Below are 12,103 nucleotides of genomic sequence, written 5' to 3'. Positions count from 1 at the left end.
TTTTTCCAGGAAAAAAAAAGGAGATGAAGAAATATTATCAATTCTATTGTTGTAAAGGGAAGTATGGACCTAGGTGAGTGAGTGTGTGAGTGTGTGTGTGTGTGTGTGTTCAGTTGACAATGACAGAAAAATGGGTACAGATTCAATTTTTAACTCTAAGAAATGTCTGGTGATAGCTGAAACTCTTGTTGTTTTCTTCTTAAAATTCTTAATGTTTATTTAGAGATGGAGAATGGGGGGGGGGGGGGGGAGAGAAGGAGACACAGAATCTGAAACAGGTTCCAGGCTCTGAGCTGTCAACACAGAGCCGGACATGGGGCTTGAACTCACAAACTATGAGATCATGACCTGAGCCAAAGTTGAATACTTAACCAATGGAGCCACCCAGGTGCCCCTAAAATTCTTGTTATAAAAACAAAACAAAACAAAAACCAGGCTGTGACAATGACAAAGTAGCTGAAATAAATGTTTCTCCCAATGATACATATTTAAAAATCTGAGCATGGAGTACCAGATAAGCTCCTCACTGAAGCTCACGATTTTGTGTTTGGTGTTGAAAGCAAAAGTGTCACCACTATACTAACAGTAAGAAAAATGGACCATTACAGCATCATGATTTATCTTGAGACTTGTCAGAGAATTGAGGTTGCATGGTAACCAAGCAAACCCTATTCCAACAAGAAAAAAATACTCTTCAAGGAAAGACAAGACACATGAATGGCCGCGCTTTGGGGACAGCACGGCAAATGAAAATGAGTAAGCAGAAATCTGCTAACACTTTAACTGATGACCTTCTTTGTCTGCCTAGAGATTTCATCCGTGGTGGCTGACAGCAGAACCGGGCCAATTTATGGAAACGTCAATTGGATGCACCCATCATTTGAACTTTTACAAAGTGTATTAGGTACTGTAATATTGTAAGAAGATTGTCAAGAAATTTCTGATAGACATTGTCCTAATCTAAAACTTTCTCATTTTCTCTTCGAAAATCTTGTTCTAAACCCAACAGGGAATCATTTCTGAATCTGTCATTTTGCCTGGGGTTGCTTCAATATGGAAAAGAAAAGGGATGATGGAATTCAGTCAGGGGAGATGGCAACTTTGTTTGCCTCTCAGCCTCTGAACATATGTGCTCTACACTGACAATTCAATGAAGCATCTCATGGTGAATTATAATTAATTTCTATTTTAACTGTGAGCAGTTATTCTACTGAAGCAGGAAAGTCTACATATATACAATAAAGGACTTTGGCCAAAATTTTTGATATAACCATCATATCAGTGCCACTTTATACCTTGAAAGTCATGGACTCTACTAGTTCTCTTTTTTTAACTGTTTTCTTTAATATTTATTTATTTTTGAGAGAGAGAGACAGAGCACATGCACACACGTATGAGTGAGGGAGGGACAGAGAGAGAGAGGGGGAGACAGAATCCGAAGCAGACTCCAGGCTCCAAGTTGTAAGCATAGAGCCTGACGCGGGGCTCGAACTCGCGAACAGTGAGACCATGATCTGAGCTGTAGTTAGACACTTAACCGACTAAGCCACCCAGGTGCCCATCTGTTAGTTCTATCTTTAAATCAGTAATGGTGATAGATTTGAAAGGTTAAAGTTGTGTTTTTACTTTGTCACATTAAGCTGAAAAAGACATGATTTCATTGATGGTAAGATCACTGGTATTATCTGTAATAGCAAAACTAAATAACTTTTCACTAAATGTTGTCAGGTGTTTGTCAGAAAAATGACTATCAAAAACTGCTAGAACCCAGTGGGCTATACTTTACAGACACATTGAGAGTCTGAGGTTCATCACTTAGTAGTAGCTGGAGACCTTTAGGCAGGTTACGTGATTTTTTCTATCACTCAGTTCTCTTATCTGCAATACCTGGATGGTGATAATATTTAAATTATAGGATTATTATGAAGATTGAAAAGCTAATCCATGTAAGCATTCAGCCTGACAGGTAGAATAGGATACCAATGACCAAGGAAGGTAAGTGAGACCTGAATTAACATCCTGTCATCCCCACTATACAGAAACTATACCTCATTACAAGCTACATGTTTAAGGAGCCAGGACTGGTAAAGGATAAACTCAGGCTGAAACATGTGTGGAGACTTGCAGATTTAATTTTTTTCCTTTCTATCAGACTTCTTCACTGAGACATCTAATTTGGTTATCTGAATCATAAATGTTTCTGGTGAAATATTTTTCAAACCAAGAAAGCAATAAACCCATGCAAAATGGCAGATGCCAAACTCATGTAACTTTTTAAGAAATGTTCTCAGGGAGCCTGGGTGGCTCAGTCGGTTAGGCATCTGACTTCAGCTCAGGTTATGCTCTCATAGATTGTGGGTCCGAGCCCCAGGTTGGGCTCTGTGTTGACAGCTCAGAGTCTGGAGCCTGCTTTGGATTCTGTGTCTTCCTCTCTCTCTGCCCCTCCCACACTCATGCTCTGTGTCTCAAAACTAAAAAACATTACAATTTTTTTAATGTTCTCTAAATTCATAGATTAAAAGAAAACTGAAAATCATCCAAGAACAATCTGAACTTTGAATATTCAACTCATCTTACTAGATAAATTAATGGTTAATTTAATTAATAGTTAAATTGATGGTGGCTTCTCAAAATAATTCTTTTTTACTTTCAATAATACCTTATTTGCAATTATGAAGTTGCATATAATTATTTAAATTGCAACTGCAGAACTAAATAGCAAAAAGTGATCACAATAAACAACATTGATATGCCTATTAAAGGAATATTTTTTCATAGCAGAGGAAAAAAAGCTCAAAATGTCAGAGCACTTACTGCAGCTTGCCGGTGAGTATTGGACAAAATTCCATGGATCTTCACTTTGTCCTTTTCCATCTGGTCTATATTCACCCACAAACTCCGGCTGGCTGAATCAGAGGGACCATATATCCGAGATATATAGTAATTATGATCTGTGTCCTCCTGTAATAAAAGAATAATGCACATCAAGAACAGAGATAACATGGGAGGAAATTGAAGGCATTATGCCAAGCAAAAGAAGTCAGACAAAGACAAATACTGTCTGTTCTCACTTACGTGCAGAATCTTAAAAGAGCTGAACTCCACCAGGGCACCTGGGTGGCTTAGTCAGTTAAGTGACTGACTCTTGATTTCAGCTCAGGTCATGATCTCACAGTTGTGAGATACAGACCTGTGTGGGGCTCTGCACCGGGCATGGAGCCTACTTAAGATTCTCTCTCTCCCTCTTCTTTGGCCCCCTGCCCCCCTCCCCCCAGGCTCACATAGGTCTTTGCATTCTCTATATAAATAGCTGGATAGATAATAAAATAATAAAATAAAATAAAATAGAACAAAACGAAATGAAACAAAAGAAAATAGCTGAACTCATAGAAAAACAGAGTCAATGGTGGCTGTGGGATGAGGGGTATTGCCTAAGGAGTACAAATGTCCAGTTATAGGACAAATACGTTCTGGGGATATCATCTACAGCATGGTGACTATAGTTAACAATACTGTATTATATACTTGAAAGTAGATAAGACAATGTATCTCTCACCACAAAAAATAAATGGTAATAATGTAATAGGATGGAGGTGTTAGCCAGTGCTATTTTGTAGTATACAGCGAACCAAATCAACAGGATGTACTTTTAAATGTACACAATGTTATATATAAATTACATTTCAATCAGGCTGGGGAAAAAAAGAAGGATTTAAGTCTTTATATACTCAATTTATATAATTTCCAGAGTTATAAACAGAGTTCCATTTAAAAGAAAATAAAACCTTCAAAAGAAAAGGGGAAAAAAAACCCCAAACAAACCCTAGAGTTATTGTCCCTAAAATTCTTTAAAAATCAAACAAAAAATGATACTATGAAACTAGAAATGTTACTATGCTTCAAAAGCCCAGAAGAGTTAAGTAACCTGTAAGGGAAGTGAATTAGATTTAAAAATACATAAAATGAGCCTCTTTAGAGGAAATTGTTAAATAAATAAAACACAGAGGAAAACGTATGGTCTGTTTACAACAGTCTTTTTACCATAGTGATTCTAGGGATCTAATTGCTGCCCAAACAAAATGTCACTTTTGGAGCTATTTACTGAAAACCTGAACTATAATTACTATTGAGTGACAACAAACCCAAACTTCTCTTCTTTAAAACTAGGGTTATATGAAGGCCTGCTTTCAGTTAATGATCTCAGAAATGGAAATAATGCATTTTCCCCCTATAATTTGGATTATTAAATTCTACTTTTATTTGAATTCTCACTATTGATTATCACAATAGTGACTGTCACAAAACCTTTAATTTTCATGTTCTCACTCAATGAAGAGATTTAAATGTTTTAAAAGCCAATTTTAGTGAGAAAAACCCACAAAAATCATATGATTCCTGACTAACTCGGATTCCAGTGAATTTTTTTAGCCATAAAACGTTATTGTGCTTACCAATTTGAGGAGTTATTTAGGTAAAATAAATTTAAAAACATTCATGTACAAAAAGTGTTTGTAAGAATGCAAGAATAATGTTTGGCAAATACAATGTATGTGATTTGAACCATAAAGTTTAGAACGTGAATTTTGTCTAATGCATTTGTTACTGAACTGCTAATTGAATAAACTACGATTTTTCTTGAAATCTAGTCAAAACAATTCCATGTACCTATTCACAAGTCATCAGGCTAGAAATTTATAAAACAGACTACATAAAGGAAAGGAATTTTCTAAGCAGCATTCTAAATATATTTTGCCCCATGACTAAAAGATAAAATATGACCTTAAATATAAATCTTGATAAAAGTGATTAAATGTTAACATTAAGATGAAAACAAAACAAAACAAAACAAGTACTGGGTAAACTTCTGATCTCTAATTAAACTCTAGTTATCACATACAAATTATGGGTTCAACTTTGATGAAAGATAAAAAAAAAAAGTTCTTCAGAGAAAGGAGAAAAAAAGGAGATACAAAGAAAGAAGCATGAATAAGATTCCATGCAGCCCAAGAGAGTTTTAATATCTTAGTGGTTTTCTAGCACTCCCTTCCAGACACTAACTGCCTGGGTTATGACACTAACTGCTTGGGTTCTGGGAGGGTAACATGCATTTGGTTGTGTCTTCAACACATGAGCAACTCCTTCCTACTATCTGGTGCTTCACCACCGGAAGCTTTGTAGTAGGTGGACATCAGAAGCACACAATCTAAAAAAGACCAATTAATGAGACATGTAGGAATTTAGGTAAAGAGGAGATAACTTCCTTTACTGCGATTGCTGAGATATGTAGGTATGTAATTTGGAACTATGGCCGCCATTTTGCTACATGAAGAAACCCTTCCTGAAGGTAAAGGAAACATGGATAAAAACAGAGCCATTGTATCTCTTACAAGGAAAGGGAAGGAAAGGGAAGGGAAGGGAAGGGAAGGGAAGGGAAGGGAAGGGAAGGGAAGGGAAGGGAAGGGAAGGAGCCAGATCCCTGATCAAGTGCATCTAGTGCATTTTGGGCTTGTACACTTAGATGAGCAATTAAATTTTTTAATTGTTAAAACACCTTAAATAGATACTTTTCCAAAGAAGACATACAGATGGCTAATAGACACATGAAAAGATGTTTGACATCACTCATTATCCAGGAAATACAAATCAGAACCACAATGAGATACCACTTCACACCAGTCAGAATGGCTAAAATGAACAACTCAGGAGACAGCAGATGTTGGTGAGGATGTAGAAAAAGGGGAACCCTTTTGCACTGTTGGTGGGAATGCAAACTGGTGCAGCCACTCTGGTAACAATATGGAAGTTCCTCAAAAAATTAAAAATAGAATTACCCTAAGACTCAATAATTGCACTAGTAGGAATTTATCCAAAGGACACAAAAATACTGACTCAAAGGGACACATGTACCCCAATGTTTAGAGCTGTGCTATCAACAATAGCCAAATTACGGAAGGAGCCCAAATGTCTATCAACTGATGAATGGATAAAGAAGATGTGGTGTATATATACATAAGGGAATACTACTCAGTGATGAAAAAAAAATAAAATTTTGCCATTTGCAACAACATGGATGGAACTGAAGGGTATTATGCTAAGTGAAAGAAGTCAGAGAAAGACAGGTATCATATTATTTCACTCATGCGGAATGTGAGAAACAACAGATGAACATAGATGAAGGGAAGGAAAAACAAGATAAAAACAGAGATGGAGTGAAACCATAAGACTCTTGAATACAGAGAGAACTTAAGGGTGCTGCAGGAGAGCTGGTGGGGGGATGAGTTAAATGAGTGATGGGCATTAAGGAGGGCACTTGTTAGATTGCTCACTGGGCATCACATGTAAGAGATGAATCATTGGGTTCTACTCTTGAAGCTAAGGCTGCATTGTGTGTTAACCAACTTGAATTTAAAACAAACAAACAAATAAACAAACATTAAAAAAAAAAAAAAACCACCTTGAGTTGAATTATTGTCGACGAACAGAATCCTAACTGACAAACATGTTTTGGTAACTTCCAAGAGGTTTAAGCAACATTGAGTAAGGCAATCTCATCTATAGATTTATAGACCTGGATAACAAACATCTGTTTAATTCTGGTATTTTAGCTAATTATACAGCTGAAAAGGAAACTTGTATCTAAACTGCTGGAAATCATCAAGTCTGAATTACAAATAATAATGATTAATTTAATTTTTCAGTGAATCACATATAAGGGAGTTTTGAAAAAAAAACAAGTTTAAATAAAATTTTTAATTTTTCTCCCTGTTGTTTGTAGTATTATAAAGAGTTTAGCAACACAGAGATGTGATCTTTAGGTGAATTATGTAACAGATTCTATCATGCGGCCAATGATCTTATTACCATATAAATTACCATATAAATACCAAATAGATATTCTCTTTAAGATTGCACACTTTCAGTAAAGAGCTCAATGTAATTATTGCAATCAACATATCTAAAATGACTTTGGTATTTCCCTTAACTCCTAAATCTCTATAACAAATCAAGAAAAAGTCTTAAAGTTAAGATAAAGAATATTATTATACTTAAATAATGGATTATCTACAAAAAATATGGGTGATTTTTGTCTAATTACAATCACTGATATGTCTAATTGAAAATAATGTTCATTTTTACATAAATCAGAGCTTCCCAAGGTAATGTCACATCTTTGAAAGTATTGAAAAACTAAAGACTAGAGTTTGGTGTTTGACTTCTACAGACCATGCTTGCCAAGCTGTCATGGTGACTTTCATTCAAAGACAATGACAATTTACAGTTTACCTAGGAATTTAGAGACATAAGTTTATAAATTCCAGGGAGAGGTGTTTGGCTCTATTTTTCAAGGAAAGCCATAAAATAGATGTCCTAAAAAAGTGACATTTTAGCACTACTAAATTATTCAAACCACATCTTGTCCTTTATAGGAGTAATGGTACTTAAAGAGTTGTCAAAAGCCACTTCAGGCACAAAGATTTTCCTTTTCTGCTCAAAAGCAAACTGTATTAATACCATAGAAAACGAAACAAAACACTACTGTGATATGCCTACTTGCCAATTCATTTAGGAAGCAAACTGTTACTGAAAGTGGATGGCACAGTAGGTAGCTATAAATCCTATAAATCCATGTTTCTCAAATATGTCTACAAATGTGCAGCTGTAAACAAAGGACAAACACCAAAAATACAGAGGGAAAAATCATCATGACTGTACCTAACCATTCTGCAACCATCAGCTTACACAATTGTGACCCAAATGTTGTCTTCTTTTCTATTATTGATATTACATTGGTTGTATGAAGGATAATTTTTATGGGTGCCTCACCCTGTCTTATGCAGTAATAGCATTTGAACTCTAAATTTATTTCACTGAGAACTTAAAAAAAAAAAAAAAGGATTGGATTGTATGAATATCACTGTGCTAGTCATCTGAAATACGTAAACATAATCAAAGTGCTTAGTTAAATGTATTTAGCATCAAATCAATTGGTTACCTCTCAAAGGCAGTTTGATAATGAATAAAGGAAAATTATAATTTGAATGGTTCTTACCAAGTGTTAATATATAACAACTATATTACCTTCTCACATAGCATGAGTTCTCAAGGACTACATAATGCCTAGAAAGGTAAATGTTTAAAAGTAATTTTTTAAAATATTATTTGTGTATATTAAATTCCTCAAAACCAGAGTTAAAACTTAGTTCTCTATGATCAAAAAAAAATAATGTTGATATAAGAAACTAAAAATGTGATATAATAATAAACTAAGAAAAACAGTGAGCTGATAGTACTCAGGGAGAAAATTATGGAGCTGAATTCATTAGCTACAATAAGAGAATAAACATGACTAAATTCCTAGTTAGGACACAGAAAACAGTCTTGAGAAGTATACACAAGATGAAATGGAAAAGAATAAAATAAATATCTAAGATAATCATATAAACTGCAGAAAAAGATCATATATATGATATATAGATACATCATATATCTATATCTATACATTCATACACATAGTGACATAGAACCATTATTTATTTATTTATTTTTATGTTTACTTATTTGAGAGAGAGAGAGAAAGCACAAGCAGGGGAGAGGATCTGTGCTGTGTTGACAGCACAGAGCCTGACATGGGCCTCGAACCTACAAACCATGAGACCATAACCTGAGCCAGAGTCAGACACTTAAGTGACAGAGCCACCAAGGCACCTGAAAAGTTTTTCTTTTTTTAATGTATTAGAAGAACAATTATTCTGAGGTAAAGGAAAACTTGAATCTATATACCATGTCCCAGGAAAAGATACAAAAGACTTTTGAATATTAAGAAATTTCCTGGTGAGGTGTAGAGGGACTTCTACAAGATGGTGGTGTAGGGAGATCCCGTACTCACCTCCCCTCATAGACATACCAAATCTACAACATATGAATCATTTCCCTCTGAAAAAGATCTGCAAACTAGGTGAACTGCTTTTCGGCAGTAAAGGATAAAATACCACATTGAGATGGGTTGGAGAAGCAGAGACATTGTCTCACCAAAATCTCATCCAGGTGTGAGGACACACAATAGGGAGGGGTCTCACTCACTGGGCGCCTGTCCTGGAGGAGTGAGGAGTTGGTGACCCACATTAGGTACCCAGACCCTCCCTGGGATCTGCCGGAGAAATGAGCCCCTAAAATATCTGGTTTGAGAACCAACAGTGCTCTGATGTCCAAGGGAACCAAACTGCGATAGGAAACCGAGATTCCCTTTTTAAAAGATTTGAGTTAAGTCTCACTTGTCTCCAGACCCAGTAGGAAAAAAGAAAAAAACAACTTGGAAAGCACCTGAACTATATGTGAAATTCATTTCCTCATCTAAAAGCATCTGCTACAAAAATATAAATACATACATACATACATACATACACCTGTTGTAGGTGGAATGACTGACTGACTGACTAACTAACTAACTAAATGCAGCTGCTGTAGTAGGTGGACAGGTGAAACTCTCCCTGGAGATGGAGGCAGTGGGGGATGCCATTTTTACATTCTCCACTTACCCTGCTAGCACAGGTGGGTGAGCTCAAACTTGGCAGCCTCCTGCACCTTGCCAAGACAGGTGGGGGTGAGTGGTGATGGCACTATCCTGCTGCCCAGATGAGGGTGTGGTGCAGGTGGTGGCAGTGCCCCCTCGCTCCGTGGATGGGGCAGGTGAAGACGAATGGTCGTAGCTTTCTCCCGCTCCCTAACTAAAGTCAGAGAGTGGGTCCTTGCGGTACTTTACTCCCTGCTCCCTGGCTAGGGTTGGTGAGCCTGGGTGGTCGCGGCACTCTCCCACTCCCAGCCTACAGCTGGCACACACACGGACAAGGAACTCTCCCATCGCCCATTGCATTCCTGAAGCCCACAGGTGAGTGCAGTCAAGATATTTTCCCCACTGTCTTTCTGAAGCCAGTGAGCATGCCCTTCCCCTACACTCTCTAGCTGCCTAGCTAAAGCCAATGGGTGCATGCAATCTACACATGGACAGCTTCCTCCCTTTTAACTGCCTGGCTCCCCCAGGAAAGTAATAATCAAAGGATAGTTCTTGAGTTCTTATTAGACCACTGTAACCCAGTTGTCCTGTGAAAAAGGCTTATTTAACTTAATCTGGAGCTTCAGCCTGAGAAATAGGCTTCAGGCTTCCCACACATTTGAAGGCTGGGGAGGCACTCCCAAAGAATGTAAGCAGGGAGACACCATACTTGCATATCCCTTTGGCCTCGTGATAGCTCAGCTTGAGAGAATGGAGATTAAATACTCATCTGGAGGCCCAAGTTTTGCAACTGTCCCCCAGAGGACACCTCCAGATCTCCTGACTTGGAAGCCAGCAGGGATTATGATAATGGCCCCATAGGACTGTAAGTATTTGTACACTGTAAAAACTGCTGCCTCAGGGTCTGACTTCTTGTTTCCAACCTGAAACTAAGTGCTAAATGAGATTCCCCACCTTAGAACACTGATGGATCTTCGTATACTCCTCCAAACAGGGACATATCAAGGATAAATCACTTGTTTTAGAAAATCACAAAGAATCAAGAAACAACCAAGAGCTAGGACAAGTTTGAACAAGATGTTTCATCATTTACACAGGCCACTTCTTCAGACTGAGAGAGGTAGCTATTTCACCTGTCACACAAACAAACACAGAGTCAAAGAAAATGAGGAGACAGAGAAATAAATTGTAAATGAAAGAAAAAGGAAAAACCCTATGGAAAAGATCTTAATGATACAAAGACTTCTTTACCAGGTAGATAAAGAATTCAAGTAAAGATCATAAAGATGCTCACTGAAGTCCGAGGAAGAATGGATGAACACAGATGAGAAGAATAGATAAGAACTTCAAGAAAGAGAGAGAACATGTAAGAAAGTATCAAATGGAAAGCATAGAACTGAAGAATACAATAACCAAACTGAAAGATACACTAGAGAAATGGAGGGGTCCAAATGCAGACTGGAGGGAGTAGAAGAATGAATCATTAAGCTGGAAGACAAAGCAATGGAACTCACCCAGACAGAGCAGTAAAAAAGTAAAAAAAAAAATTACAAAAATAAAGATGGCTTAAAGAACTTATGGGACAACATCAAGCAGAATAACACTTGCATGAAAAGATGCTGCACATAACTTATCAGGGAAATGCAAATCAAAACCACGATGAGATATCACCTTACATCTGTATAAAAGTTATTATCTAAAAGACAAAAAAAAATAAGTATCGGCAAGTATGTGGAATAAAAACACTGTGAGCTGTAGATGGAGATGTAAATTGGTTCAGCCACTATGAAACGCAGTATTGAGGTTTCTCAAAAAAATTAAAAATAGAACTACCAAATAATACAGCAATTCCAATGCTTGGTATCCATTTGATAAAAACAAACACACTGATTTGAAAGATATGTGAATCTCTGTGTTTAGTGAAGCATTATTTATCATAGCCAAGATGTGGAAACAACATAAGTATCCATTGTTGGATGAATGGATAAATATGTGGCATATATATATACAGGGTACTGCTGCTCAGCCATAAAAAAAAAAAAAGCAATTAAATCTTGCTATTCGTGACAGCATGGGTGCATCTTGAGGGCTTATGCTAAGTGAAATTAAGTCAAGCAGTCCACCATAAGTGGAATCTAAAAAACGAGACAAAATAAAACTCAGGGTCATAAATACAGGTAACAGACTGGTGGCTGGCAGAGGGTTGGGGTGCAAATTGGGTGAAGGGACTCCAGAATTATAAACTCCCAGTTATGAAAGGAGTAAGTCACGGTGATGTGATGTTCATCATTAGGATATTCTTCAGTCCCATAAAGAATACTCTAGTAACTTTATATGGTGACAGATGATAACTAGACTTATTGTGGTGATCACTTCACAATGTATACACATATGTTGAGTCACTATGTTGTGCATCTGACACTAATATAATGTTATATGGCAATTACACCTCAATAATCTTTTTAAATTAAAAAATGAAGCAGAGAGAGGGGGCAAGATGGCGGAGAAGTAAGGAGCTCCGTACTTGCACTCGCGCCCATACATCACACAGAAAAGATCTGAAGCCATTGGAAACCTTACAAAACCTGAGAG

The 12,103-nt window shown here is 36.9% G+C and overlaps 1 protein-coding gene across 1 annotated transcript in view; it reads right to left on the bottom strand.

The window, feature by feature from the left end:
• The window catches only part of LOC120224264 (plexin domain-containing protein 2-like), a 234,382-nt gene extending 224,865 nt beyond the window's left edge, over window positions 1-9,517 (bottom strand). Inside the window, exons 1-4 of the mRNA XM_039222500.1 lie at window positions 9,444-9,517; window positions 7,583-7,657; window positions 6,885-6,993; window positions 2,815-2,961 (exon numbers count right to left, since the gene is read on the bottom strand). Of these exons, the coding sequence (XP_039078431.1) occupies window positions 2,815-2,961; window positions 6,885-6,993; window positions 7,583-7,657; window positions 9,444-9,517 (405 nt within the window). The remainder of the gene's footprint in view (window positions 1-2,814; window positions 2,962-6,884; window positions 6,994-7,582; window positions 7,658-9,443) is intronic.
• Window positions 9,518-12,103: the final 2,586 nt, after the last annotated feature.

Source organism: Hyaena hyaena, unplaced genomic scaffold (genome assembly GCF_003009895.1).
Source record: "Hyaena hyaena isolate Hyena2069 unplaced genomic scaffold, ASM300989v1 scaffold_1144, whole genome shotgun sequence".
Classification (NCBI taxonomy): domain Eukaryota; kingdom Metazoa; phylum Chordata; class Mammalia; order Carnivora; family Hyaenidae; genus Hyaena; species Hyaena hyaena.
Note: the sequence above shows the minus strand (reverse complement) of the source record. Positions and strands in the feature narration are given on the sequence as shown.